The 27,941-nt window shown below is 41.4% G+C and overlaps 2 protein-coding genes and 1 pseudogene across 2 annotated transcripts; 1 reads left to right on the top strand and 2 right to left on the bottom strand.

The window, feature by feature from the left end:
- Positions 1–1,623: 1,623 nt before the first annotated feature.
- On the bottom strand, positions 1,624–3,073 carry LOC101834462 (annotated as a pseudogene).
- A 550-nt stretch (positions 3,074–3,623) lies between these two features.
- LOC101835425 (7,8-dihydro-8-oxoguanine triphosphatase) lies at positions 3,624–19,649 on the top strand. The gene is given in 3 exon segments (XM_005074256.2): positions 3,624–3,698; positions 19,123–19,495; positions 19,498–19,649. Coding segments are annotated over 3 exon segments (600 nt in total).
- Positions 19,650–23,742: 4,093 nt separating this feature from the next.
- On the bottom strand, positions 23,743–26,157 carry LOC101835690. The gene is made up of 2 exons (XM_005074257.2): positions 26,051–26,157; positions 23,743–24,515 (listed from the first exon to the last, which is right to left on the bottom strand). Exons 1-2 carry the CDS (start codon positions 26,077–26,079, stop codon positions 23,843–23,845), a joined length of 702 nt encoding a protein of 233 aa, XP_005074314.2. The 5' UTR covers positions 26,080–26,157; the 3' UTR covers positions 23,743–23,842.
- Between the last annotated feature and the right edge of the window lie 1,784 nt (positions 26,158–27,941).

The following is a 27,941-nucleotide window of genomic DNA, read 5'->3' on the forward strand; positions in this document are numbered from 1 at the left end:
GGCCCAGAACCAGGGCTATGAGTTGGCACACCCCAACATCCACTGAATGTGTGTAATGTTGGAGCATGTGAAAGGGCAGATCCTGCAGATCCAAAGCTACAGGATCTCGATAACGGAGAGCAACAACAGGATATCCAAGAAGTGTCCCAGTGAGAGCTCATAATCAATAGTGTAGAGCAGAAACCAGAAACTTCAAACCAGACCACTGACTCGTGGAAATGAACACTTGCAAGCAAAGATGACTACACTAAAGGGTAAAATGTGTGTCTCAACTGGACACATTATAGTTTCCACAAGATTTCTTTTCTTCTTTTCTTCTTTCTTTCGTTTTGTGTGTTTGTTTGCTTTTCTTGTTGTTTTGTTGTGTTTCTTCGTTTTATTTTGTTATTGGTTTTTCTTTTCAATTTGGTTTTGCTTTTAAGGGGAGGTTCCAAAGGCAGAGGGCAGTTTAGAGGGGAAAGGGAGATAAATGGGATTAGACTGCATGATGTGAAATTAATAAGAGTAAAAGAAAAGAAAATGAATTTTTAAAAATGTGAGTGACATAGGCTGTCATATGATGTACATACCACTTGTCCCACCAGAACACACAGGAAATGTGTAGTTATTTGTGATATTCATACACAGAAAAACAGAAGACACCCACAGCCCACTGTACAACATAGCCTTACTACTACATGAAAACAGTACACATTGCCCACAGAGGAAACATTAAAGAAGTTCAGCTCTGGCTTTTTGGAATCTATTCCCCATGCTGGGTTGTCTAGGCCCAGCCTTGGAGCAGCAGGAGTAGCTTGGTCGTGCCTCAACTTGATGAAAGCAGACTGAGGAGTGGAGGGTTCAGTAGGGGGACGTGGTGGAGGTAGGTAAGGGAAAAAAGGATGGAGGGGAAACTGTGGTCAGGGTATAAATTTAATGAAAATTTTTAATTAGTAATATAAAGAGAAGTTCAGATGTGCCCTCATTAGACCTGAGTACCTAAGGGTTTCCAGACAGAACTGCAGTCATTTTTCTTTGTTTAGGTGTCAACTTCCTTACAAACCTTATTCCACTTGGCATTTGTCACATTTACTTTTGAAACAGGTGTTGGAGTACAGTGCATTTAAGGCTACAGATCACCATGTTCAGATAGCTCCCTAAACTCAGCACAATAAAACTATGTAATTTTAAGTATCGCAAGTTAGAAACCTGGAAGATAATCAAAAAAGGAAACATATGGCTTATTAGTGAAGTATTTATGTGAAATGGGTAAGTAGTCAGTGGTGTTGATTGATAATTTGCCAACTTGACAAAAACGAGAGTCATCTGGAGGGAGGGAACATTAGCTGAGAAATCACTTTTATCCCATTGGCCTCCAGGAAAGAATGTGGAACCTTTTCTTTTTTTCTCATTAAACTTGTTTCCATTAAAATGTACTGATCTTGAAAATTAATAACTTAAAACTTCCACACACAAAAAAAATGGTCCACAAAACATTCTCCTTTCCTCCTGAAGGTTTTCCGATGCAATGTTAACATTATCAGTCTTTCACTATTAAACTTAAATGGCCAATTGAGACAAATATTTCTGAGACCGTTCTTCCACCACTGATTAAGACTGGGGTGGCATGTGTTAGGGATAACATTCATTTAGTCTTCTGAGATTTCTGGGCAGACTTGGTGACCTTGCCAGCTCCAGCGGCCTTCTTGTCCACAGCTTTGATGACACCCACAGCAACTGTCTGCCTCATGTCACGAACAGCAAAATGACCCAGTGGAGGATAGTCAGAGAAGCTCTCAACACACATGGGCTTGCCAGGAACCATGTCAACAAGGCTGCATCACCAGATTTCAAGAATTTAGGGCCATCCTCCAGCTTCTTACCAGAACGGCGATCAATCTTTTCTTTAAGCTCAGCAAACTTTCATGCTTTGTGAGCTGTGTGACAATCCAGTACAGGAGCATAGCCATCACTAATTTGACCTGGATGGTTCAGGATAATCCCCTGAGCAGTGAAGCCAGCAGCTTTCATTGGTGGGTCATTTTTGCTGTCACCAGCCACGTCTGATGTCTTTGTAAAGACACGTTCTTTATATTGAAACCCATGTTGTCTCCAGGAAGGGCTTCACTCAAAGCTTCATGGTACATTTCAACAGACTTTACTTCTGTTGAGACATTGACTAGAGCAAAGGTAAGCACCATCCCAGGTTTTAAAACACCAGTCTCCACTCAGCCCACAGGAACAGTCCCAATACCACCAATTTTATAGACATCCTGGAGGGGCAGTCACAGTGGATTGTCGGTGGGACGAGTTGGTGGCAAGATATAATCCAAAGCTTCCAGCAGTGTGGTACCACTGGCACTACCATCTTTATGGGTGGCTTTCCATCCCTTGAACCAAGGCATATTAGAACTAGGCTCCAGAATGTTGTCACCGTTCCAACCAGAAATTGGCACAAATGCTATTGTGTCAGGGTTGTAGCCAATTTTCTTAATGTAGGTGCTGACTTCCTTTACAATTTCCTCATATCTCTTCTGGCTGTAGGGTAGCTTGGTGGAATCCATTTTGTTGACACCAACAATTAGCTGTTTCACACCCAGGGTGTAAGCCAGAAGGGCATGCTCACGGTTCTGCTCATTCTGGAGATACCAGCCTCAAATTCACAAACACCGGCAGCAACAATCAGGACAGCACAGTCAGCCTGAGATGTGCCAGTAATCATGTTTTTGATAAAGTCTCTGTGTCCTGGGGCATCAATGATCGTCACATAGTATTTGCTGATCTCAAATTTCCACAGGGAGATGTCAATAGTCATACCACGCTCACGTTCAGCTTTCAGTTTGTCCAAGACCCAAGCATACTTGAAAGATCCTTTTCCCATCTCGGGCAGCCTCCTTTTCAAACTTTTCGATGGTTCATTTGTCGATTCCACCGCATTTCTAGATCAGGTGGCCGGTGGTGGTGGACTTGCCTGAATCTATGTGTCCAATGACAGCGATGTTGATGTGAGTCTTTTCCTTTCCCATGTTGGATTTGAATTAGCGGTGGTTTTCGCAACACCTGCGTTCTGACAGCAAACCCGTTGCGAAAATAGCTGGAATATTTTCTTGATTCATGTTTAATGTGTCAGAGCCCAGCTCACTAGAGTTCCAGTGAAACTTATTCTGACCATATTGACTTATATAATTTATATAACTAAGCAAGCTTAGTTTCCCATGGATAAAAAACTAGTGACCACCTTCACTCTGTGGACTCAGTGTCAGATCTTGCCTGAAGCTGGAAAGTATAAGCTGAAATAAACCCCTTTCTCCAAATTCGCTTTTGGTCATGTTACTTCATTCCATCTGTAAGGAAGTTGGTTATGTGTTGGGAAACCTTCTAATGACCATTATCAGGCATGACTTTCCATGAAATATGCACACGAGAATGTTAGACCCTGGAGTATGGAGATGGTCCAGGTGGTATTGGCTTTGTGAGAACTGACCAAGGAAAGCCAGTGCTGCAACCTCAAGACTAGGTAAGACCTCAAAGGAATAGCACTGGTCATCAACCTTAAGAGGAACTCAACAGGAAGTGCTTGTGATCAATGAAAGTCACTGCAGACAGGTCTGGGAGTACAGAGAGACCACAACAGTGCTGAAGGCATGCAGAACTTGCAAGGAAATGTAAAAACAGTTGCCACGAAACGTCTTCTGAAAACGTGGGAATGGCAAAAGCAGGTGAGGTTATGTGGATGTCACTAGAAAAACTTGGTGCATGATGGGTTTATTTATGTAGAGGCTTTGGACTGGGCAGGTGGTTGAGAGAGGTTCGGTTCTGAGGGAATGGATGCTGCAGAGGAAGAAAGTGTAGGAGCAGCAAGGCAGGAGCTGAGTCTGGGAGTGAGGGATGGTACTGGCAGATGAGATTCTTTGGAGAAGAAAAGGTAAACCTGTTATGAGGTCTGTGCATTTACTGCTGTAATAATAACACCGTGCATATAAGAATCACACTGCTGTTTTTTTATTTTAGCCATTCTGACAGGAACAAGATGGTATCCGAGTTGTTTTGCTTTGTATTTCCCTGAATGGCTAAGGATGTTGCGCACTTGCTGAAGTGTCTATCAGTCACTTTGGACTCCTCTATTGACAATTCTTTATTTAGTTCTATACCCCACGTTTTATTGGAAAGTTTTGTATTTTGGAGACTAGCTTCTTGAGTTCTTTGCATATTTTTGGAAATCAGTCATCTGTCAGAAGTGGAGTTTTCTCATTCTGTGATCTGCCCTTTTGTCTTTTGGACTGTGTCCTTTGTCTTACAGAAGCTTCTCAATTTCAGGGGGTTCCATTTTTAATTGTTGATCTCAGTGTCTGTGCTACTGGTGTTATGTTCAAGAAGGAGTCTCTGACAGACTTTGGAGATTCCCCAAGGAGGGCCTCACCCTCCCTGGGGAATGATGTGGGGATTGGGTTGGGGGCTGGGTCCTGGTGCAGGGACAAGGGAGGAGGGGAGAGGGAGCTGGGATCAACATGTGAGGCATTCGTGTTTCTAATTTAAATTTAAAAATTCTAAGAAAAAAAGAAGCAGTCTCCTGTGTAAATTTGTTGAAGGGTATCTCCCACTTTCTCTTCTAAGAGATTCAGAGTGGCTGGATCTATGTTGAGGTCTTTGGTCCATTTGAACTTAAGTTTTGTGCATGACAATAGATAAGGCTCTATCTGCTCTGCAGTCTTCTGCATGCCAGCATCCAGTTATGACAACACCATTTGTTGAAGATGCTTTCTTTTTTCAATTGTATAATTTGAACTTCTTTGTCAGTAATCAGGTGTGCGTAGGTGTGTGGGTTAATATCATACTTTTCAATTCAATTCTCTATGTCTACCTGTCTATTTTTGTGCCAATGCCAAGCTGTTTTCAGGACTATAACTCTATAATAGAGCTTGAAGTCAGGGATACTGATGCCTCAGGAAGTTCAGTTTTTGTACAGGGTTGTTTGAGCTATCCTGGGTCTTTTTTCCATATAAAGTTGAGTATTATTCTTTCAAGGTCTGTGAAGAATTGTGGTGGTATTTTGATGATGATTGCATTGAATCTGTAGATTGCTTTTGGCAAAATTGCTATTATTACTGTGTTGATGCTACCTATCCAAGAGAATGGGAGATTTTTCCACTTTCTGGTATCTTCTTTAATTTCTTTCTATAAAGACTCAAAGTTCGCCAGACCCCAACTTCCTGTGTCCCCAGCTTCAGGTGAGCTTGGGTCTGCCTAGGGCTACTCCTCATCCGCCCATAATCCATCCCCTCAATCTTCCAGGGGCTCACTCCTGGCCTCCAGAGGATCCACCCACACAGGAAAGGCATCAGTTCTTCCAGACCGCAACCTATACATCAACAGCTTCTGCTTCAGGTGAGCCTGGGTCACCCTGGGGACACTCCCCATCCCCTGCCCATCACCCATCCCCTCAAACTACCAGGGGCCCGCTCCTGGCATCCAGAGAACCCACCCACACAGGAAAGGCATCAGACCTTCCAGGCCCCAACCTCCTACATCAACAGATTCAGCTTCAGTTGAGGCTGGGTCACCCTGGGGTCACTCCCAATCCCCTGCCCATCACCCATCCCCTCAAACTACCAGGGGCCTGCTCCTGGCATCCAGAGGACCTTCCCACACAGGAAAGGCATCAGACCTTCCAGGCCCCAACCTCCAGCGACCCCAGCTGCAGGAAAGGCATCAGTTCTCCAAGACCCCAACCTCCAGCATCCCTAGCTTCAGAGGACCTGCCCACACAGGAAAGGCATCAGTCCTTCCAGACCACAACCTCCTGTGTCCCCAGCTTCGATTCAGCTTCAGGTGAGCTTGGGTCTCCCTGGGGCCACTCCCCATCCTCCACCCATCACCCATCCCCTCAATCTTCCAAGGGCCCGCTCCTGGCATCCAGAAGATATGCCTACACAGGAAAGGCATCAGTCCTTCCAGACCCCGACCTCCTGCATCCCCAGATTCAGATGAGCCTGGGTCTCCCTGGGGCCATTCCCCATCCCCCACCCACCACCCATCCCCTCAGTCTTCTGGGGGCCTACTCTAAGCATACAGAGGACCTGCCAATGGAGGAAAGGCATCAGCACTTCCAGGTCCAACCACTGGCGACCCCAACTTGAGCTTCAGCTTCAGCTTCAGGAAGGAAGGAAGGAGAGAGGTGGAGACAGAAAGACCACACCTGCACCCACTGGAAGAAGACATGGGAAGAAGACAGAATAAGAGTGCACTCAGCAATAGAAAGACCAACATGAATCCACCAGAATCTAGAGAATCAACGCCAGCAAGACCTCAAAAGCACTACAAAGACAAGGCAGAGGAAACAGACCTTAAAAATTATTTAATGAAGATGATAAAGACCCTCAAAGAGGAAACAAGGAAATCCCTTACAGAAATAGAAGAAAAAACAAACAAAAAATACATGAAATGGGGTAAAAGGCAAACCAAAAAATTCAAGAAATAAACGAATCTCTCAAAGAATCTAAAGAGTAGCAAGAAAAAACAACCAAACAAATGAAGGAAACAACTCAAACAGTTGAAGGATTAAAATCTGAAATAGAAACAATAAAGAAAACACAGAATGAGGGCATGCTGGAAATAGAAAAGTAGGTTAAACGATCAGGAACTACAGATGCAAATATCACCAATAGAATACAAGAGATAGAAGAGAGAATCTCAGGTGTTGAAGACTCATTAGAGGATATACAGTCATCAAGCAAAGAAAATCCCAAAACCAACAAATCCCTAATACAAAATATCCAAGAAATATGGGACACTGTGAAGAAGCCAAACCTGAGAATAATGGGTATAGAAGAAGGCAAAGAAATACAGCTCAAAAGTACACAAAACATATTCAACAAAATCATAGAAGAAAACTTCCCTAACCTAAAGAAAGATATGCCTATGAAAATACAAGAATCTTACAGAACACCAAATAGGCTGGACCAGAAAAAGAAGTCACCTCACCATATAATAATCAAAACATCAAACCTACAGAGTAAAGAGAAAATATTAAGAGCAGCTAAAGAAAAAGGCCAACATATAAAAGCAGACCAATTCAAATTCGACCTGACTTCTCAATGGAAACTATGAAAGCCAGAAGATCCTGGACAGATATCCTACAAACGCTAAGGGAACAAGGATGCCAGCCCAGACTACTATATACAGCAAAGCTTTCAATTATCATAGATGGAGAAAACAAATTATTCCAAGACAAAGCCAGATTTACACAATACGTATCCATGAATCCAGCTCTACAGAAAGTGCTACAAGGAAAACATAGACCCAGCGAAGATAACGACACTCACAAAGACTCAGACAATAGATAATCCCACTTTACCAAACACCAAAAGAAAAAGGGAGGAGAACCTACACAAAATAAATCCACTACCAATAAATCAAGCACAAACTAGAATCAACAATCAATGGTCATTAACATCCCTCAAGGTCAACAGTCTCAACTTGCCTATAAAAAGACACAGACTAGCAGAATGGATACAAAGACAGAACCCATCCTTCTTCTGCATACAAGAAACACATCTCAACATCAAAGACAGACATTACCTCAGAGTAAAGGGTTGGGAAAAGACTTTCCAATCAAACGGACCCAAGAAACAAGCGGGTGTAGCAATCCTAATATCTAACAAACTAGACTTCAAATTAAATTCAATTTAAAAAGATAAAGGATATTTCATATTCATCAAAGGAAAAGTCCATCAAGATGAAGTCTAAATTTTGAACATCTATGCCCCAAATACAAAGGCATTCACATTCATGAAAGAAACATTACTAAAGCTCAAATCGAACATAAAGTCTCACACACTAATAGTAGGAGACTTCAACAATCCGCTCTCACCACTAGACAGGACCTCCAGACAGAAACTTACTAAAGAAACAAAAGAACTAATAGAAGTTATGACCCAACTGGGTTTAACAGACATCTATAGAACATTCCATCCAAACACAAAGGGATATACCTTCTTCTCGGCACGAGATAGAACATTCTCTAAAATTGAACACATAGGAGGAAACATAGCAAACCTCCAGTGACACAAAAAATGGAAAAACCCTTTGTATCTTAAAATCAGAACATCATGCATTAAAATTAGAATTCAACAATAACACAAATCACAGAAACCCTACAAACTCATGGAAATTGAACAATGCACAATTGCACCATCCCTGGGTAAAGGAAGAAATAAAAAAAAGAAATTGAAGATATCTCCAAGATCTTTATCATGAAGTGGTGTTGGATTTTGTCAAAGGTTTTAACGTCTAGTGAGATGATCATGAGATTTTTTTTTCAGTTTGTTTCTATGGTGGGTTACACTGATGGATTTTTTTTGAGGATGTCAGCTACTTCATTTTTTTAATTTTTTATTTTAATTTTTTATTTTTTTATTTTATTTTAATTTTAAACAGCTTGTTTTACATGTCAATCCCAGTTTCCTCTCCCTCCCCTTCTCCCGCACCCCCCACCATTCCCCCCCATCCTCCCACCCTATTGCCAATTCCTTCAGCATAGGGGATATCAAGACTCTATAATTTCACTCAGGGTAGGGTCCATGCACTCCCCTAAGCGTCCAGGCAGAGAGCATCCCTATTTGTGTTATGAACACACAATGTCTGTTTGTATTCCAGGGATAAACACTGATCCACTGCTCAGGGCCCCATAGGTTGCCCAGGCCTCCTCACTGACATTCACATTCCGGATGTCTGGATCAGTCCCATGCTGGCCTCCCAGCTGTCAGTGTGGGGACCAAGAGCTCTCCCCTGTACAGATCAGCTGTCTCTGCTGGTTTTGCCCGCCGATTCTTTGCCAATTTGTTCATCAATCCTCTCTCTCTGTCACTGGGTTCCTTGGGTTCAGTTCAGTGTTTAACTGTGGGTGTTTGCCTCTGCTTCCATCAGTCACTGGTTGAAGGCTCCCGGATGGTTATAGACATCAAGTTCATTATCAAGAATGGGCATTCTGGGTGGTCTCACCAATATTGCTTAGCTTGCAAATTGGTGTCATCCATTTAGATCACTAGAGGTCACAATGGTGCCAGATCTGTCTTCTAGCCTATGATTCCCTCTTCCCCCTATTCCACCCCCACTCAAACTTCCTGTTCCCCCATGACCTACTCTCTCTTCCACTTCTCCCCCTCCCAATTTCCCAGCTCCCACTCCCCCCCACTGCTTGCCATGTTCCCAATCTGTTCAGAGGATCTTGCCTCATTCCTCTTCTCTTGGGTACTATGCATATCTTTTAGGTTCTTTCTTGTTTCCCAGACTCTCTATCAGTGGAAGTGCAGACTGGCACTATCCTGATCCATGTCTAAAATCCATATGTGAGTGAGTACATTCCATGTTTGTCTTTTTGCGACTGGGTTACCTCACTCAGGATGGTTTCTTCCAGTGCTATCCATTTCCCTGCGAATTTCAAGATTCCATTGTTTTTTTCTGCTGAGTAATACTCCATTGTGTAAATGTACCACATTTTCTCTATTGACTCTACAGCTGAGTGGCATCTAGGTTGCTTCCAGGTTCTGGCTATTACAAATAATACTGCTATGAACATAGTGGAGCAGATGCCCTTGTTGTATGAATTTGCCTCATTTGGATATATGCCTAAGAGTGGAATTGTTGGGTCTTGTGGTAGATTGATTCCCATTTTCCTGAAAAATCTCCATACTGCTTTCCAAAGTGGCTGTAGGAGTTGGCACTCCCACCAGCAGTGGAGGAATGTTCCCCTCTCTCCACATCCTCTCCAGCATAAATTGTCTTCGGTGTTTTTTATTTTAGCCATTCTGACAGGAGTAAGATGGTATCTCAGCGTTATTTTGATTTGCATTTCCCTGATGGCTAAGGATGTTGAGCACTTTCTTATGTGTCTCTTGGCCATTTTAGCCCTCCTCTATTGAGAATTCTCTATTTAGATCTGTACCCCACTTTTTAATTAGATCCTTTGGTGTTTTGGAAACTTGCTTCTTGAGTTCTTTGTAAATATTGGAGCTCAGCCCTCTATCAGATGTGCGGTTAGTGAATATCTTTTCCCATTCTGTGGGCTGCCTTTTTGTCTTGCTGACTGTGTCCTTTGCCGTACAGAAGCTTCTTAGTTTCAGGAGGTCCCATTTGTTAATTGTCTATCTCAGTGCCTGTGCCACTGGTGTTATGTTTAGGGAAGTGGTCTCCTGTACCAACTCGTTGAAGAGTATCTCCCACTTTCTCTTCTAAAAGTTTCAGTGTGGCTGGATTTATGTTGAGATCTTTGATCCATTTGGACTTAAGTTTTGTACAAGGCGATAAACATGGATCTATCTGCAGTCTTCTGCATACCAGTACCCAGTTATGCCAGCACCATTTGTTGAAGATGCTTTCTTTTTTCCATTGTATAATTTTAGCTTCTTTGTCAAAAATCAAGTGTTCATACGTGTGTGGGTTAAATCAGGGTTTTCATTTCGGTTCCATTGGTCTACCTACCTGCCTATTTTTGTGCCAATACCAAGCTGTTTTCAGGACTATAGCTCTATAATAGAGCTTGAAGTCAGGTATGGTGATGCCTCCTGAAGTTCCTTTATTGTATAGAGTTATTTTGGCTACCCTGGGCCTTTTGATTTTCCATATAAAGGTGATTATTGTTCTTTTCAGGTCCTTGAAGAATTGTGATGGAATTTTGATAGGGATTGCATTGAATCTGTACACTGCTTTTGGCAAAATTGCCATTTTTATAATGTTGATCCTACCAATCCAAGAGCATGGGAGATCTTTCCATTTTCTGGTATCGTCTTTGATTTCTTTCTTTAGAGACTCAAAGTTCTTGATATACAGGTCTTCACTTCCTTGGTTAACATTATCCCCAGATATTTGATGCTGTTTATGGCAGTTGTAAAGGGTGATGTTTCTCTGATTTCTTTCCCAGTCACTTCATCATCTATATATAATAGGGCCACTGATTTTTTTGAGTTAACCTCGTATCCTGCCAAATTGCTGAAGGTGTTTATCAGCTCTATGAATTCCCTTGCGGAGTTTTTCGAGTCACTTATGTAAATTATCATATCATCTGCAAATAGTGAAAGTTTGACTTCTTCTTTTTCTATTTTAGAGGAATTGCTTTGAGTTTCTCTACATTTAGTTTGATGTTAGCTGTTGGTTTCCTGTATATTGCTTTTATTATACTCAGGTATGTTTCTGTTATCCCTGATCTATCGAGGACCTTTATCATAAAGGGGTGCGGGATTTTGTTACAGGCTTTTTCAGCATCTAGTGAGATGATCATGTGGTTTTTCTTTTGATGTTTGTTTATATGGTGGATTACATTGATAGATTTTTTAATGTTGAACCATCCCTGCATTACTGGGATGAATCCTACATGGTCATGGTGGATGATTTTTCTGATGTGTTCCTGAATCTGGTTTGCTAGTATTTTATTGAGTATTCTTGCATCGATGTTCATGAGGGAAATTGGTCTATAGTTCTCTTTCTTAGTTGTGTCTTTGTGTGGCTTAGGCACCAAGGTAATTGTACCCTCATAAAAAGAGTTTGTCAGTGAGCCTCCTGCTTCTATTGTGTGGAATACTTTCAGGAGTATTGGAATTAGCTCTTCTTTGAATTTCTGGTAGAATTCTGCACTGAAGCCACCTGGGCATGGGCTTTTTTTGTTTGGGAGACTTGATGACTGCTTCTATTTCATTAGGGGTTATAGGTTTGTTTAGATTGTTTATCTGCTCTTGATTTAGTTTTGGCAAGTGATATCTATCCAGGAATTGTCCATTTCATTTAAATTTTCGAATTTTGTGGAGATGTTGAAAGTATGCCCTGATGATTCTCTGGATTTAATCAGAGTCCCTTTTTCATTTCTGGTTTTTTAATTAGCATGCTCTCTCTCTGTCTTTTGGTTAGTTTGGACAGAGTTTTGTCTATTTTGTTGATTTTCTCAAAGAACCAACTCTTTGTTTCATTGATTCTTCTCAATGTTTTCCTGGTTTCTACTTGAATGATTTCAACGCTTAATTTGATTATTTCCTGGAGTCTGCTCCTCCTGGGGGAGTTTGCTTCTTTTTGTTCTAGAACATTCAGCTGTGCTATTAATTCTCTAGTGTGACTGTTCTCCAGTTTCTTCATGGGGGCACTTAGTGCTATGAAGTTTCCTCTCAGCACTGCTTTCAGAGTGTCCCATAAGTTTGTGTATGTTGTGTCTTCATTCGCATTGAATTCCAGGAAGTCTTTAATTTCTTTTTTTTTATTTCTTCCTTTACCCAGCGATGGTGCAATTGTTCATTGTTCAATTTCCATGAGTTTGTAGGGTTTCTGCGATTTGTGTTATTGTTGAATTCTAATTTTAATGCATGGTGGTCTGATAAGATACAGGGGGGTTATTCCAATTTTTTTGTATCTGTGGAGATTTTCTATCTTTCCTATTATGTGGTCAATTTTAGAGAAGGTTCCATGTGGCACTGAGAAGAAGGTATATCCCTTTGTTTTGGGGTGGAATGTTCTATACATGTCTGTTAAACCCAGTTGGGTCATAACTTCTATTAGTCTATTGTTTCTTGGTTAAGTTTCTGTCTGGAGGTCCTGTCTAGCAGTGAGTGCGGAGTGTTGAATTCTCCTACTACTAGTATTTGAGATTTTATGTGCAATTTGAGCTTTAGTAATGTTTCATTCATGAATGTAGGTGCCTTTGTATTTGGGGCATAGATGTTTAAAATTGAGACTTCATCTTGATGGACTTTTCCGTTGATGAATATGAAGTGTCCTTCTTCATATCTTTTGATTGATTTTAATTTGAAGTCTAGTTTGTTAGATATAAGGATTGCTACACCCGCTTGTTTTTGGGACCGTTTGATTGGAAGATCTTTTCCCAAACCTTTACTCTGAGAAAACGTCTGTCTTTCATGTTGAGATGTATTTCTTGTATGCAGCAGATGGAAGGGTTCCATTCTGCTATTCTTTGTCTTTTTATAGGCAAGTTGAGGCCGTTGACATTGAGGGATATTAATGACCATTGATTGATGATTCTTGTTTGTGCTTAATTTATTGTTAGTGAAGTTATTTTGTATAGTTTCTCCTCCCTTTTTCTTTTGGTGTTTTTTTTTTTTTTTGGTTTTACGAGACAAGGTTTCTCTGTATTGTTTTTTTGGAGGCTGTCGGTCCAGCCCGGCCTCAAACTCACAGAGATCCGCCTGCCTCTGCCTCCTGAGTGCTGGGATTAAAGGCATGCGCCACCACCACCCAGCTCTTTTGGTGTTTTGTAAAGTGGGATGATATATTGCCTTTGTCTTTGTGAGTGTGGTTATCTTCCTTCGATCTAGGTTTTCCTTCTAGCACTTTCTGTAGAGCTGGATTCATGGATATATATTGTTTAAATATGGCTTTATCATGGAATATTTTGTTTTCTCCATCTATGATAATTGAAAGCTTTGCTGAATATAGTAGTCTGGGTTGGAATCCTTGTTCCCTTAACGTTTGTAAGACATCTGTCCAGGATCTTCTAGCTTTCATCTTTTCCATTGAGAAATCAGGTTTAATTCGGATAGGTCTGCCTTTATATGTTACTTGGACTTTTTCTTTATCTGCTCTTAATATTTTCTCTTTATTCTGTAGGTTTGATGTTTTGATTATTATATGGTGAGGTGACTTCTTTTTCTGGTCCAGCCTATTTGGTGTTCTGTAAGATTCTTGTATTTTCATAGGCATATCCTTCTTTAGGTTAGGGAAGTTTTCTTCTATGATTTTGTTGAATATGTTTTCTGTACCTTTGAGTTGTATTTCTTTGCCTTTCTATACCTATTATTCTCAGGTTTGGCTTCTTCATGGTGTCCCATATTTCTTGGATATTTTGTGTTAGGGATTTGTTGGTTTTGGGATTTTCTTTGGCTGACGACTCTATATCCTCTAATGAGTCTTCAACACCTGAGATTCTCTCTTCTATCTCTTGTATTCTATTGGTGATACTTGCATCTGTAGTTCCTGATCGTTTACCCAGCTTTTGTATTTCCAGCATGCCCTCATTCTGTGTTTTCTTTATTGTTTCTATTTCAGCTTTCCATCCTTCAACTGTTTGAGTTGTTTCCTTCATTTGTTTTGTTGTTTTTTTCTTGGTGCTCTTTAGATTCTTTGAGCGATTTGTTTATTTCTTGAATTTTCCCCCATTTTATGGATTTTTTGTTTGTTTTTTCTTCTATTTCTTTAAGGTATTTCCTCATTTCTTCTTTGAGGGTCTCTATCATCTTCATAAAATAATTTTTTAGGTCTGTCTCCTCTGCTTTGACCATGTAGTGCTTTTCAGGTGTTGCTGATGTTGGTTCCCTAGATTCTGGTGGAGTCTTATTGGTCTTTCTATTGCTAAGTGAGCTCTTATTCTGTCTTCTTCCCATCTTGTTGGGGAAGTCCTGTGCATTTGTAAATATAGCACTGTCTGGCCAATAGGGAATCTACATAGGAGAGACTAGGAGTCCAGAAGGACTCTGGGTAGGAGAAACACAAGAGAGTCAACATGTAACGCCATGTGGTAGGAAGCCCAGAACTATTCTCCGGTAAGAAACATACTTAGATTAACAATTATGGTGTAATTACTTAAGTCAGAGCTAGCCAGTAAGAAACAAGCAAGGCCAACAGCTTCATAATTAATATAGCCTCCTATGTGTTTATTTGGGACTGATGTGGCACTAGAACCAGGCTGGTGGGAAGGCTTCTCTCAAAGAAAAAGCTTCTCTTTACAGAATGGTGTCAGAGCGGGATTGAATTTCCAAGCAAAATGACAAAAGCTTTAAAGGACTTTTAGAAACAGAAGAACGGAGAGAAGCACAGATTTTTGATAGCAGCATTTTCTCAGGTGGGCTCTGTTTTGCTATTGACAAGCCGAGATTCACGTGGCTTGCTTACCGGAGTCTTTCTGACTCGGCATAAAAAGAAAAAAAAACAGCAAGGTTGTTTTAAGAGACTCTGCTAACTATTAAAAGGTGTGTAGGTACAGCTAGAAGTGGCAGCTTGGACTGAGGCGGTAAGCTGGAATCACGCTTATGCCCGCCATCTTGGAAATGGCAGTTTAAAACAGCTGCCGTTTTACAGATAAGACACGTGGCCAGAAAAACGTAAAGATTTACAGTAAAGTCAGACTTGGATGAAGAAAAACCTCTAAAGGTTTACAGTGTGTTTAAAAATATACGTAAGATTGAGAGAGAAAATAAAGAAGCTGGCTGTGGTAGTGCACGCCGGTAGGATTTACTCCAGAGGCAGAGGCAGGCGGATTTCCAAAGAGAAACAGTGTCTCAAAGAAAAATAAATAAAAGTAAAAGAAATAAAGTAATAATAGATAAATAAATAAGCCATGTAAAGATGGAAAATACACAGAGAGTCTGGATACTGTATGATATTGTGTTTTTCAGTTTTTTCATTGCTAAGGAAGGAACTGCTACTAAAGTACACTTGATTATAAATGCTGCTGAATTAATCCAACTTCTATCTTTTGAAAATGCCTTGACTTCAAAATTTAAGTATAAGAGTATGTTACTTGGGAAAGGAGATTTTACTTAGGTTTCTACAGAAAATGAAAAGCTGAGGATTCCTTCCAGTCTTCTGTGGTTTGATGAACCAAGACCTCCAGAAGCAGTGGACCAGGATTCCAACAATTGAAACAGCTAAGATGATACAGCTTTACAGACCCTGAAAATACGGACTTATACAGGTTTCTGAGTTTTGTCATGATCTCCATGGTATGAACAGCGCCCCCTTCCAGCAAGAAGCAGTTTGGAATGAGCGACGTCCTAATTCCCATCTTGTTTATAAATCTTTGTTTTCATTTAAAGGGATTGTTTATAATTGGTTAATGATCACAACCAATCTCTTTTTAATGGTAAAAAGGGGAATTATGGTATGGGTATTGTTTTTCATTTATTGATACAAATTCAAGGTCAATTTTGTGATATGTATATTTCTCCTCTTGATTAAGTATTGTGCTTATACTGAACTTTTAAAATGTAATGCATAATTAAATACAGATTATAGATAGTTACTTATAATAGTCAGAATTTATAGTTAGGTAAGTTAGGTTTTCTATATATATAGAAATATATTTGACACAAACAGTCTTCAAACCTCTCAAAGACCTTCAGAAAATGGCATTTAAAATGGTTTAGGGTTTTTCTTGACAATGAGAAATGTCTGCTCCTGGCAGCACCAATTACGTCTGAGAGGAAGATGGGCATCGAAGAAACTTGTTATGGAGTTTGCTTTCAACATGGCAAGATTAGCCATTTGGGCAAGAAACTGCTCTTGCCTACTGCTTGACTGTTGTTGTATAATCTGGACATGCAGGACCCACAGAAAAGTGACTGCTGAACTCAGTCTTACAGGGTTCCTGCTTCATGGAAGAGGCTACCAGACTTTCTGCAGGACACAGAAAAATGACTGACAGACTGCCAATGCAGATGGACAGTTTGAAATTTCCTGCTTTGCTGAGAAGTGTTCCAGACACATTGTGGTCTATGGGCTGAAGATGGATGCCCCAACGTTACAGAGGAACTTCGGGTGACTGTCCAGGTAGCAAGATGTCTCTGTCAATCCTAGTGTTTATATATTATCCTTCTGTGGTCATTGATGGAGTTGAAGACAGATAGTTATAATTATAGTTTTCCTTAGTTATGATAAAATATAAGCTACATATAGGACTTTGGACTCACAAGAATGAGATAGATGATATTTTCTTTAAATCTTACTAAATGTTGATAGAAAAAATGTTGTAACTGTGTTCTTACTTGATAACTGTTCTGTTATATATAATTTGACTATGCTAAAGTTAAGACCTTTCTTTTTTGTCAATAAAGCACTGTCTGGCCAATAGGGAATCTAGATATGAGGTACTAGGAGTCCAGAAGAACTCTGGGTAGGAGAAACACAAGAGAGTCAACATGTAACACCATGTGGTAGGAAGCCCGGAACTATTCTCCGGTAAGAAACATACTTAGATTAACAATTATGGGGTAATTACTTAAGTCAGAGCTAGCCAGTAAGAAACAAGCAAGGCCAACAGCTTCATAATTAATATAGCCTCCTGTGTGTTTATTTGGGACTGATGCGGCTCTAGAACCAGACTGGCAGGAAGGCTTCTCTCAAAGAAAAAGCTTCTCTTTACACCATCTCTTCTTCCAGTGGGTGCTGGTGGGGTCTTTCCATCTCCACTGTTCTCCTTCCTTCCTGAAGCTGAAGCTGGGGATGCTGACACTGAAGCTTAAGCTGAAGCTGAGTTTGCCAGAGGTTGAGGCCTGGAAGAGCTGATGTCTTTCCTGAAGCTGGGCTCGCCAGAGTTTGGGGCCTGGGAGGGCTGATGTCTTTCCTCTGTGGGCAGGTCTTCTGAATGCCAGGAGCAGCCCCAGAAGATCGAGAGGATGGGTGTTGGGCAGGGGATGGGGAGTGTCCCTGCCGGAGACCCACTCTCACCTGAAGCTGGGCTTGCCCTACACTGATGGATTTTTGTATGTTGAACCATCCCTGTGTCCCTGGGATGAAGCCTGCTTTATCATGTTAGATGATTTTTCTGATATGTTCTTGGATTCCATTTGTCAGTACTTTACTGAGTATTTTTGCATCAGTATTCAGGAGGGATACTTGTCTGTAGTTCTCTTTCTTAGTTGTGTCTTTGTGTGGCTTGGAATCTTGAAACTCGCAGGCAAATGGATGGAACTAGAAGAAATCATCCTGAGTAAGGTAACCCAGCCACAAAAAGAGAAACATGGCATGTACTCACTAATATATGGATTTTAGACACAGAGCAAAGGATTACCAGCCTACACTCCACACCTCTTGAGAAGCTAGGAATCAAAGAGGACCCAAAGAGAGACATTCTCCAGGAGAATGGGAAAGGTACAAGATCTCCTGAGCAAATGGGAAGCATGTGGGGAGTTGAGAGGGACTTAGGAGAAAGAAAAGGGGAGAAGAGGAGGGAGGAGGAAGACATGAGAGACCAGGAAGATTGAGTCAGGGGAAAAGTAGAGGAGAGCAAGTAAAGAGATACCTTAATAGAGGGAACCATTATAGGTTTAAAGAGAAATATGGCACTAGGGAAATGTCCAGAGATATACAAGGATGACCCCAACTAAGATTCTAAGCAATAGTGGAAAGGCTCCCTTAAATGCCCTTCCTCTATAATGAGATTGATGACTACCTAAAATACTATCCTAGAGCCTTTATTCAGTAGCTGATGGAAACATAAACAGAGACCCATAGTTAAACAGTGGGCCAAACTCCTGGAATCCAGTTGTAGAGAGGGAGGAGTCATGAGCAAAGGAGTCAAGACCAGGATGGAGAGACCCATAGAAACAACTGACCTGAACAAGGGAGAGCTCATGGACCCCAGACTGACAGCTTGGAAAGCAGCATAGCTCAATGGAAACAGGCCCCGGGCATGTGGGTGTAAGTTAGGAGGCCTGGGCAGTCTATGGGGCCCTGGCAATGCAATAGCATTTATACCCAGTATACGAATAGACATTGGGAGCCCATTCCCCATAGAATGATACTCTCTCAGCCTAGACTCACAGGGGAACGCCTAGGCCCTGCCCCAAATGATGTGACAGACTTTTATGATTCCCCATAGAAGGACTCACCCTTTCAATGGAGCAGAAGAGTAATGGGATGGGCGTCAGTGGGGTCATGGGAGAAAGTGAGGCAGAGGGAACTGGGATTGATATATAAAATAAGATTGTTACAAATTTAAAGTTAAAAAGTTTTTAAAAAGTCACACTGGCAGGGGAGGTGCTGCAGGCCATTATTATTATAAACTAGTACATGATCTAAACTTACTGAACTAGCATTTAGAAGTGTGGGGATGGAAAGACAGACAGACCTGTTTCAGAAGAAATAACCAGGGAAACATGGTACAGGAACTATTTTTATCACAGTTATTCTGCAGAGTAAAGGGACGGACCTGGCCAGTGAAAATAGGTCAACATCACCAGTAAAATCTGATGTCTGACCTACACATAAACACTTGGAGTGTGCAGATGGTACAGGGAGGTGTGGTTCTGGAGGATGCTGAAAGGGAATTAGTCTAAGGAGCTGTAAGACAAATTTGCCTGGGTTTGTAGGGATGAAGCTGTCATACAAGCTTCTATTGACTGTATCTTGCATGGGGTGCAGAAGACTTGAGAGACCATTGGCACCTTCAGGCTCTACATTCTGGTGATGGTGCTGCAACCTCAACAAGTTCTCATGCATACAAAGAAAACGGACTTTGGTGCTCGACACTGGGATGGCTTTGGGGGCAAACTGCAGGAAGAAGACACCATTAAGGACAGCGCTAAGAGGGAGCTGCAGGAAGACAGTGTACTTACAGTGGATGCAATGCACAAGGTGAGCCACATCTTATTTTAGTTTGTGGGTTCCACCAAGCTGATGGATGTAAATACCTTCTCTATTGTCCATGTGCATGGGATGCCCACAGAGAGTGACAAAATGCACCCTCAGCGGTTCCAACTGGACTAGATTCCCTTTGCAGACATGTGGCTTGATATCAGCTACTGGTTCAGAAGAAGAAGTTCTGTGGATACTTCAAATTCCAGGATCAGAACACAATCCTCGACTACTCACTGCATGAGGTGGATGACTTCTATTACAGAGGTCTGACCGGTTATGGCCACACTCACAATGACACAAGCTGTCAGGCCGAGGGTACCTAAAGAAGGGGCTGGTATTTTCTGTTTGGAAAGTGGTGGAGTTGGAATGTGAAATGTCACTGATAGACTAATATACTTGAATATTTTGTCTACACATACTGGTCCTGTTTTTGAAGGTTGTGGCACCTTTAGGAGACAGAGTCACTAGGGGTCAGATTGACATGGAACGGGCCTTAAGGTTCTATAGGTAGTCCTCACATCCTGTCTGTTCTCTGATTCCTGATGATGTGACCAGCTACCTCATACTGCTGCCACTATACCTTTTCTGCCCTAATGGACTGTATCCCCTGGATTGATGAGCCAAATATACCCTTGTTCCCTTAAAAAAAATTATGCTGGGGGGCTGGAGAGATGGCTCAGAGGTTAAGAGCACTGACTGCTCTTCCAGAGGTCCTGAGTTCAATTCCCAGCAACCACATGGTGGCTCACAACCATCCATAATGAGATCTGGTGCCCTCTCCTGGCGTGCAGACATACATAAAGGCAGGGTGTTGTATTCATAATAGAATAAATAAAATCTTTAAAAAATTATGCTGCAAATTTTGTGTAAGCAACGAAATGGGGATATACCTGCAAGAGAAGATGTGACTTGAGCAGTCTGTGTTCTGGGAAACAATCAGAGAAACCTGGTACAGGAGCAGAGTGGGTAGATCTAGGCTTCAGCATGCTACAATGGCACTCCTGGGACCTCGCTAAGCACACTTAGTGAGAGATCTGTATTTCCAGAACTAAACAAGAGAATCGTAATGCAGCAAGGATGGGAAGGTTTCTGAAAGTACTTCCCAGGTAAATCTAGAGCAACTTTTGGATGACCAGAGCTAGAAGTGGGTGTGTGGGACTGACCCTTTAGGGACAAGTGCTGTGGCTCCCATCCAATGAAAACAAACAGCCACTTCTCATATTAGGCTAGGCATTAATTTTTGAAGTTGGGGCATGCAAGCTGTTGTCTGTGTGGTAGGGGAAAGGGATCACTAGGAAGAGAAAGTGTCCGTGCTGTGTGACTACAGTTAACCCTACTAGTGTACATGGCACAGATCATCTTGGTTCTGTGGTTATGTGGTATGAAAAGAAACAACAAGATCTAGATGACCAGATCTAAACCAAGAGGGTAGACGTGAGGGGGCCTGGAAAGGTTCAAGGGATCTGAGAACACTGCATGTGTCTATCTGAATTGAGAATCACGAGTTACACCTGGGGTTGTGGATTTGACATGAGCAGGCACTGTTCTAGGGATATTTAAGTATGAGCCCTGGTGGAACCTGCATTAGTTGCGCTAGCTCTGGATTATGACAAAGCTGCTTAAAGGAAAATTTTTGGTACTCAGAGAGCAAATATGTTATTCAGTCTGCAAATCCAGAACTAGAGCATTAGACAAGAGAGTATGAGAGCTTCTGGGTAGTTCCATCAGGCTTAGCCGTATGGTTTCTGTGCATCTGGAGGCAGGCATTGGATATGGAGATGTTCTGGTATAGGAGTTACCTGACTACTGACAGGATTGGAAAGGTGGTTTTGTGAGTGTCGGGTGTCATTCTTGTGGAATCCCCAGGCAAAGCCAGTGTACAGCCTGCCAGTCCTGACGTGGCAGAAGTCAGTTGACTGTCATAAAGAAAACTGATGTCTGATTCTGCATCCATGTCTAGGACTTTGTAGAGATTATGCAGGTGTATGTGAGGGATATTCACCAAGAAAAGAAGATACACAACTGTTCAGTCACAATTAGGCCTGGAGACATGGGGATAGCTCTGATGCCTGAGTTTCTGTGCAAGAAAATTGGCTAAGCGATGTGTGCATCTAGATGTCGGTATTAGCATATGCAAGACATTAGCAGGATCATTTCTCATGATTCAAGACATAGAAATCCAGTGACAAAACTTGTGTCACCAGAGCAAATTCAGAGAGTATGGGAATGGCACTGGATAGAAGAAGTTATGAGGAACATCATCTTGTGAATGGGTGCTTGATCTGTGTTCCCAGAGATAGACCTTGGGAGTATGAAGATGACACAAACTTGCTTGTATCTGATTAATCCTGTATGGAAAGTTGGTACAGGACGTATATGACCAGAGCTACTAATAAGAGTGTTAGGATTATACAGAAGGGCAAAATGTGGTCAAGATCACCAGGGAAATTTGATGTATGATCTGCTCATCCACAGCCAGGACTTGATGTGTGCAGATTGTTCTGGTAGGCATGGGTTGTGAGGGATCTGGCAGAAAATCCAAATAGAAGCAGTACCATAGGGAATTGGCATTGGAGGATGGGCATGACCCTTGTGGACAAAGTCTTGTAAATCTAACAATAAAAATCAGAAACCCAGAGGGAAACAGAGAGGGACCTGGAACTGACTTGTGAAGCAACCTTGTTTCTAATTTAAATTTAAATTTAAAAATAAATAATAAAAAGAGAAAAGAGTAATTTGCTATTTTTAGATGTCAAGAAGTCAGTTTTCTCAATATTTTGAGTTTAGTTTATTCCCAAATTACTTGTTTCTAAAATAAACTCAAGCATCAGAAAGACTGGATGGTAAGCAGACAACCTAAAATAGAGAAGAAAATCAATATCCTATGTACTTCTTAGATGTACGGGATTTAGACTAGATAACACAATCACAAAGTAATGACTTTCTCCCACTTCTATTTCATTAGTGTCCGAATTAGGACTGAAATACATCTGCAATCCTAGCATGTACAGGGGAGGGTGAAGGTAGAAGGCCAGGGGTTCAAGGCCAGCTTCCACTACATAGCAATATCCAGATTTCCACACTGACTTGGGCCGCATGTAAAATCAAATCAGCAAATGAATAAAATGAAATACATAAATGAGTAAGGACAAAATAAGGTGAACTAATCTTGGAATGTAAAAAAATAAGAAACCCTAGGCTTTCTGCATATGTATCACAGCTGTATAGATTGGTCTTCTTGTGGGATTCCTAACAGTGGGAGCAGGGCTGTCTCTTCCTCTGTTGCCAGCTTTTGGGATCATTTCCTCCTATTGGATTGCCTCATACATCCTTAATAGAAGAGATGTCTAGTCTCATTGCAATTTGATATTCCATGGTTGGCTGATAAAAATGTAAGACCTACCATTTTATGAAAAGAAATAGAGGAGGAATAGAGGATGAAAATAAGATGGGATGGGGAGGGCTGGGTCCCCTCATAGATTCCTGGGAGCTTCCATTGCACCGGGTTTCTAGCTCACCCCAAAGATGCCCCTGATCCCAGTTGTCTCTCCCAGTACTCTCTCCCTCCATGTTCCCCCAACCTGATAATTCCTGTTCCCACCACAAACCCCCATCTATACCCTCCATCCATTCACCAATTGTCTATTCAATTGTCCCTTCACAGTGAGATTCTCCAGTGCCGCCTTGAGGCCTCCTTGTTACTTGGATTTTCTAGATCTGGGTTTGTAGCATGGTCATCCGTTACTATATGGATAACATTCACTTAGAAATGAGTACATGCAATGTTTGTCTTTCTGGGTCTGGGTTACCTCACTCAGGATGATCTTTTCTAGTTCTACTCATTTGCCAGCAAATTTCCTTTTCACTGTGAAATGGCCTTCATTCTATTGGCATTTACATAGCCTTATGTAAAATGGGGAAGGTTTGGGATTAGTGGGATTGCCCAATGTACAGTAAACTTGCCACCAAAATTGATTTGAGTAAAGCAAGAAAAACAACTCAGACAAATAGTCCACTGATATCCATACCACTTGTTCCATCAGAGCACACTGGAAACAAACAGAAAGATATAGGTTTCTTCCTACTGCATAAAAAGGGCACACACTCTCCACAGACTCAACACTATGAAGTCCAGCTCTGCCTCCATTAGTCCTGGGTACCTAAGGGTCTCCAGACAAAACTGTGGTTACTTTTCTTTGTTTCCTTACAAATGTTCTTTCACTTGGTATTTGTCATGTTTATTTTTGCAATGTGCTTTTCACAATCACTGTTGCACACAGCTCCTTGTTGGAAATATCTGAATACATGATCATGGCCTTCAGAGTTTAGGATGTGAAAACATTCAAAGAAAGGAACACTTTAGACAGATAGAGTAGGAAGTAAGCTTAGACACACAGAGAGAATCAAGTTGGTGCTTTATTTAGAATGAATTGATGACCATAGGAGTTATCTGTATGAATAAAAACTTTCTTCAAGGAAACGTTTAACAGATTCTTCAAATGCAGGAGCCCTCACTTCAAGCCTCTTGATTGGCCACTATGCAAGCACGCTGGGCCTTCACCTGACTCTGTAGTTTCAAATTTCTTATCTCAGAGAGAAAGAAGATCACACCAAAGAGTGACATGGTGGCTGTCAGAACCCCTATTGGGAACACAGCAGTATTGTGTTTGTCTATCAAGGCTTCTTTTTTAACCGGAAAGTTAGGTGGAAAGTCAAGAGTGGTTTGGCCATAATGATCTACAAAGTGGTTCCAGCTCACAGAAACACATGTGAAGAGGCTGCTAACACACAAATTTAAGGCACAGACCTTGTAACAATGTATCTGCAACTCCACGAATGGGTCTCTCATACAGCTGATCTTGATGGCTATTGCACCAAAAATCAGAACTACAGGCTTCATCAAAACGGCCCACATTATCAGGGTTTTTGCATACTGATATTCAGGGGAAATGGTCCAGGTGGAATTGATAGGGGTATGCACCAGCATCTTGACTACAGTCCCTGAGACATTAAACTCTTGAGGGTAATGAGCTTCCCACAGTCCAAAGGACACAAATTGCACGACCTTGTTGTTGAATTCCCACAGGCGCCAGCATTGGCTATTTGCAATGACTATTTCAAACACCAATGCTGCTAGGCTGATAAGGAGTCCTCTCAGCTTGAAGATGCACTCCTTTGCATTAGCAAATCTGAAAATGAGATTAAATAAAGCTATTGTTAAGTCAGGAACACAAGAGAAGGTGGGAAATCAAAATAAGTGATGGTTTACAGAGCACTAACCTTTCATACCTTGTCCCTGCTGTCACATGGTTGTATTTAAGTAGTCTGTCTATGTATTGGGGTTTAACATACTACAGACAAGAGTATAAGAAACCCTAAATTCCATGACTAATAGCAGAAGTTCCGACTATAAGAGGTTTTTCTTAGCAATTTCATTTTATCTATCAAATGCTGATATGTGAGTATCTGTTAACCAACCATTTTAATGCTTGGAATTAATAGTCAAAAAAGAGTTCACAATACCATATATAAAATGATGTTTATTTAAGCAGTGTTTGCAGTACATAATTATGTTGAGTAACTTGGATGAGATGTATAAGCAGAAGAATGCTCAAATGTCATTTATAAATTATGGTAGTGGATTTATACAAGGAAACTGAATCCCCCTATATTGTCTTCTGAAAGAACCAAGCAAAGTGATTTGCATGGTACACACATTTATGTCAAAATTCCATACTTGAGATATATATATACATTTCTCTGTACATGGGTATGTTAGTGTAGGTGTGATAGGAAAACATGTGTAAAAACCTGAATTCTTTCCCTGTTACCAAATTTTAAATCTGTATGTAAAATGTGAGTACACATGGATCTTTCCATCATTCCCCATAGCTTACACAACTGTCCATATTAGAAAGCATCCCTCGCCGGGCGTTGGTGGCGCACGCCTTTAATCCCAGCACTCGGGAGGCAGAGGCAGGCGGATCTCTGTGAGTTCGAGGCCAGGCTAGACCGACAGCCTCCAAAACAGAGAAACCCTGTCCCGTAAAAAAAAAAGAAAGAAAGAAAGAAAGAAAGAAAGAAAGCATCCCTCAGTTCATTGTTGAATATGAAGTGTCCTGACTATCTTACATGAGTAATTATCTTCTTGAGTACCAAACTAAGACTACATTTACTGTATGCACCAACTTATTTAGATCACTTCTTAGTTCATATCTTTAGATGTAGTGGTAGTGCTCATGAGGGATGTCACTGTGTCCTTGAACAGAAGGTAGAATGTTCAGGCATGTACATGATGACATTGCCACCTCCAGTGCAGGTTTGTGTTGCCTACAAATTGGATCTCCTTGGCAGGAAAACTTCTCTACCAGCCCCACTGCTACAGTCTCTGTGGGATGTGCTCCCTAATTGGGTGAATGCAGTAGCTGTAATAATTGGGAAGTTACATCAGCAAGATGAGCAAGATGGGTTTACAGTCTTTGATGGATTGTGTAACACCCTACTCATGCCCTCTTTCTTGTCAAGGCAGATCTGAGCCTTTTGAAGTCAGGAGCAGTGAGTTTTGAAGCACAACTGGGATCAGGGTGGAGAATGCTGTTTTGCCAGACCATGAGACAGTGTGCAAGATCTAGTTGTGGGAATGTCTGAATCCCATGGAGGAGATCCCTGTGCTTCATAAAGATCTAATTTGAATCCCTCCATGAAATTCATTTTAAGATTTTACCTTTGTTTATATAGGGGGAAGAGATCCATTTGAAAGATGCCAAGATCATAAATATCTTCAAAGTAACAGGAAATGTTGACAAGACAGGGAGTCACGTAAGAGGTGAATCACCTTCAGTAAAAGAAGTTCTGTTAGGCAGATATTTCAGCACACAACAGTGTCTCACCAAGCAAACCCTGGTTCACACAAACAGACCCATTCCTCTCCTCTGCTTTGCTTCATTGGAGCCTCATTTATACACTTCAGGAGTATTAACCCACCTGATATTCCCATTTCCCCGTCCCTCCATGGTAACCACACAATCATTATCCCCATTTTATAGAGAGGAGAACAATACAGGGAATCTAATTCACATGCTCAACTTGAGGAAACCATAGTGGTATAAACGTCAGTGTAGGCTCCAGAGCCTTCACAGACACTCAGGAATTCCCACCACTTATGATATTCAGCAGGATTTACTCACATAAAAATCATATGACTGAATCCTTTTTTGTTTTTTTATTAAAAATAGATTCAAGGAAAGACTTCAGTCTTTCCAGGCCCCAACCCTCTGCGATCCCAGCTTCAGGCGAGCTTCGGTCTCTGGGGGGACACTCTCTGTCCCCCGCCCAACACCCATCCCCTCAATCTTCCGGGGGCCCGCTCCTGGTATCCAGAAGACCCGCCAACACAGGAAAGACATCAGCCCTTCCAAGCCCCAAGCTCTGGCGATCCCAGCTTCAGGTGAGCTTGGGTCTCGGGGGGGACACTCTCGGTTCCCCGACCAACACCCATCCCCTCAATCTTCCGGGGGCCCGCTCCTGGCATCCAGAAGACCCGCCCACGCAGGAAAGACATCAGCCCTTCCAGGCCCCAAACTCCAGGGACCCAAGCTTCAGCTTCAGCTTCAGTGTCAGCATCCCTAGCCTCAGCTTCAGGAAGGAAGGAGACCAGTGGAGAAGGAAAGACCCCACCTGCACCCACTGGAAGAAGAGATGGGAAGAAGACAGAATAAGAGCACACTCAGCAATAGAAAGACCAACATGACTCCACCAGAATCTAGAGAACCAATGCCAGTGAGACATGAAAAGCACTACATAGATGAAGCAGAGAAGACTGACCTTAAAAATCATTTTATGATGATGATAGAGACCCTCAAAGAGGAACAGAGGAAATCCCTTAAAGAAACAGAAGAAAAAACAAAAAATCCATGAAATGGGGGAAAATTCAAGAAATAAACAAATCTCTCAATGAATCTAAAGAGTACCAAGAAAAAACAACCAAACAAATGAAAGAAACAACTCAAACAGTTGAAGGCTCTAAAGCTGAAATAGAAACAATAAAGAAATCACTAAACAAGGGGATGCTGGAAAAAGAAAAGCTGGGGAAACGATCAGGAATTACAGATGCAAGTATCACCAATAGAATACAAGAGATAGAAGAGAGAATCTCAGGTGTTGAAGACTCATTAGAAGATATACAGTCATCAACCAAAGAAAATCTCAAAACCAACAAATCCCTAACACAAAATATCCAGGAAATATGGGACTCTGTGAAGAAGCCAAACCTGAGAATAATAGGAATAGAAGAAGGTGAAGAAATACAGCTCAAAGGTAAACAAAACATATTCAACAAAATCATAGAAGAAAACTTCCCTAACCTAAAGAAGGATATGCCTATGAAAATACAAGAATCTTACAGAACACCAAATAGGTTGGACCAGAAAAAGAAGTCACCTCACCATATAATAATCAAAACATCAAACCTACAGAATAAAGAGAAAATATTAAGAGCAGCTAAAGAAAAAGTTCAAGTAACATATAAAGGCAGACCTACCCAAATTACACCTGACTTCTCAATTCAAACTATAAAAGCCACAAGATCCTGGACAGATGTCCTGCAAACGCTAAGG

This window comes from Mesocricetus auratus, unplaced genomic scaffold (assembly GCF_017639785.1).
Source record: "Mesocricetus auratus isolate SY011 unplaced genomic scaffold, BCM_Maur_2.0 Super-Scaffold_100003, whole genome shotgun sequence".
Taxonomy (NCBI): Eukaryota; Metazoa; Chordata; class Mammalia; order Rodentia; family Cricetidae; genus Mesocricetus; species Mesocricetus auratus.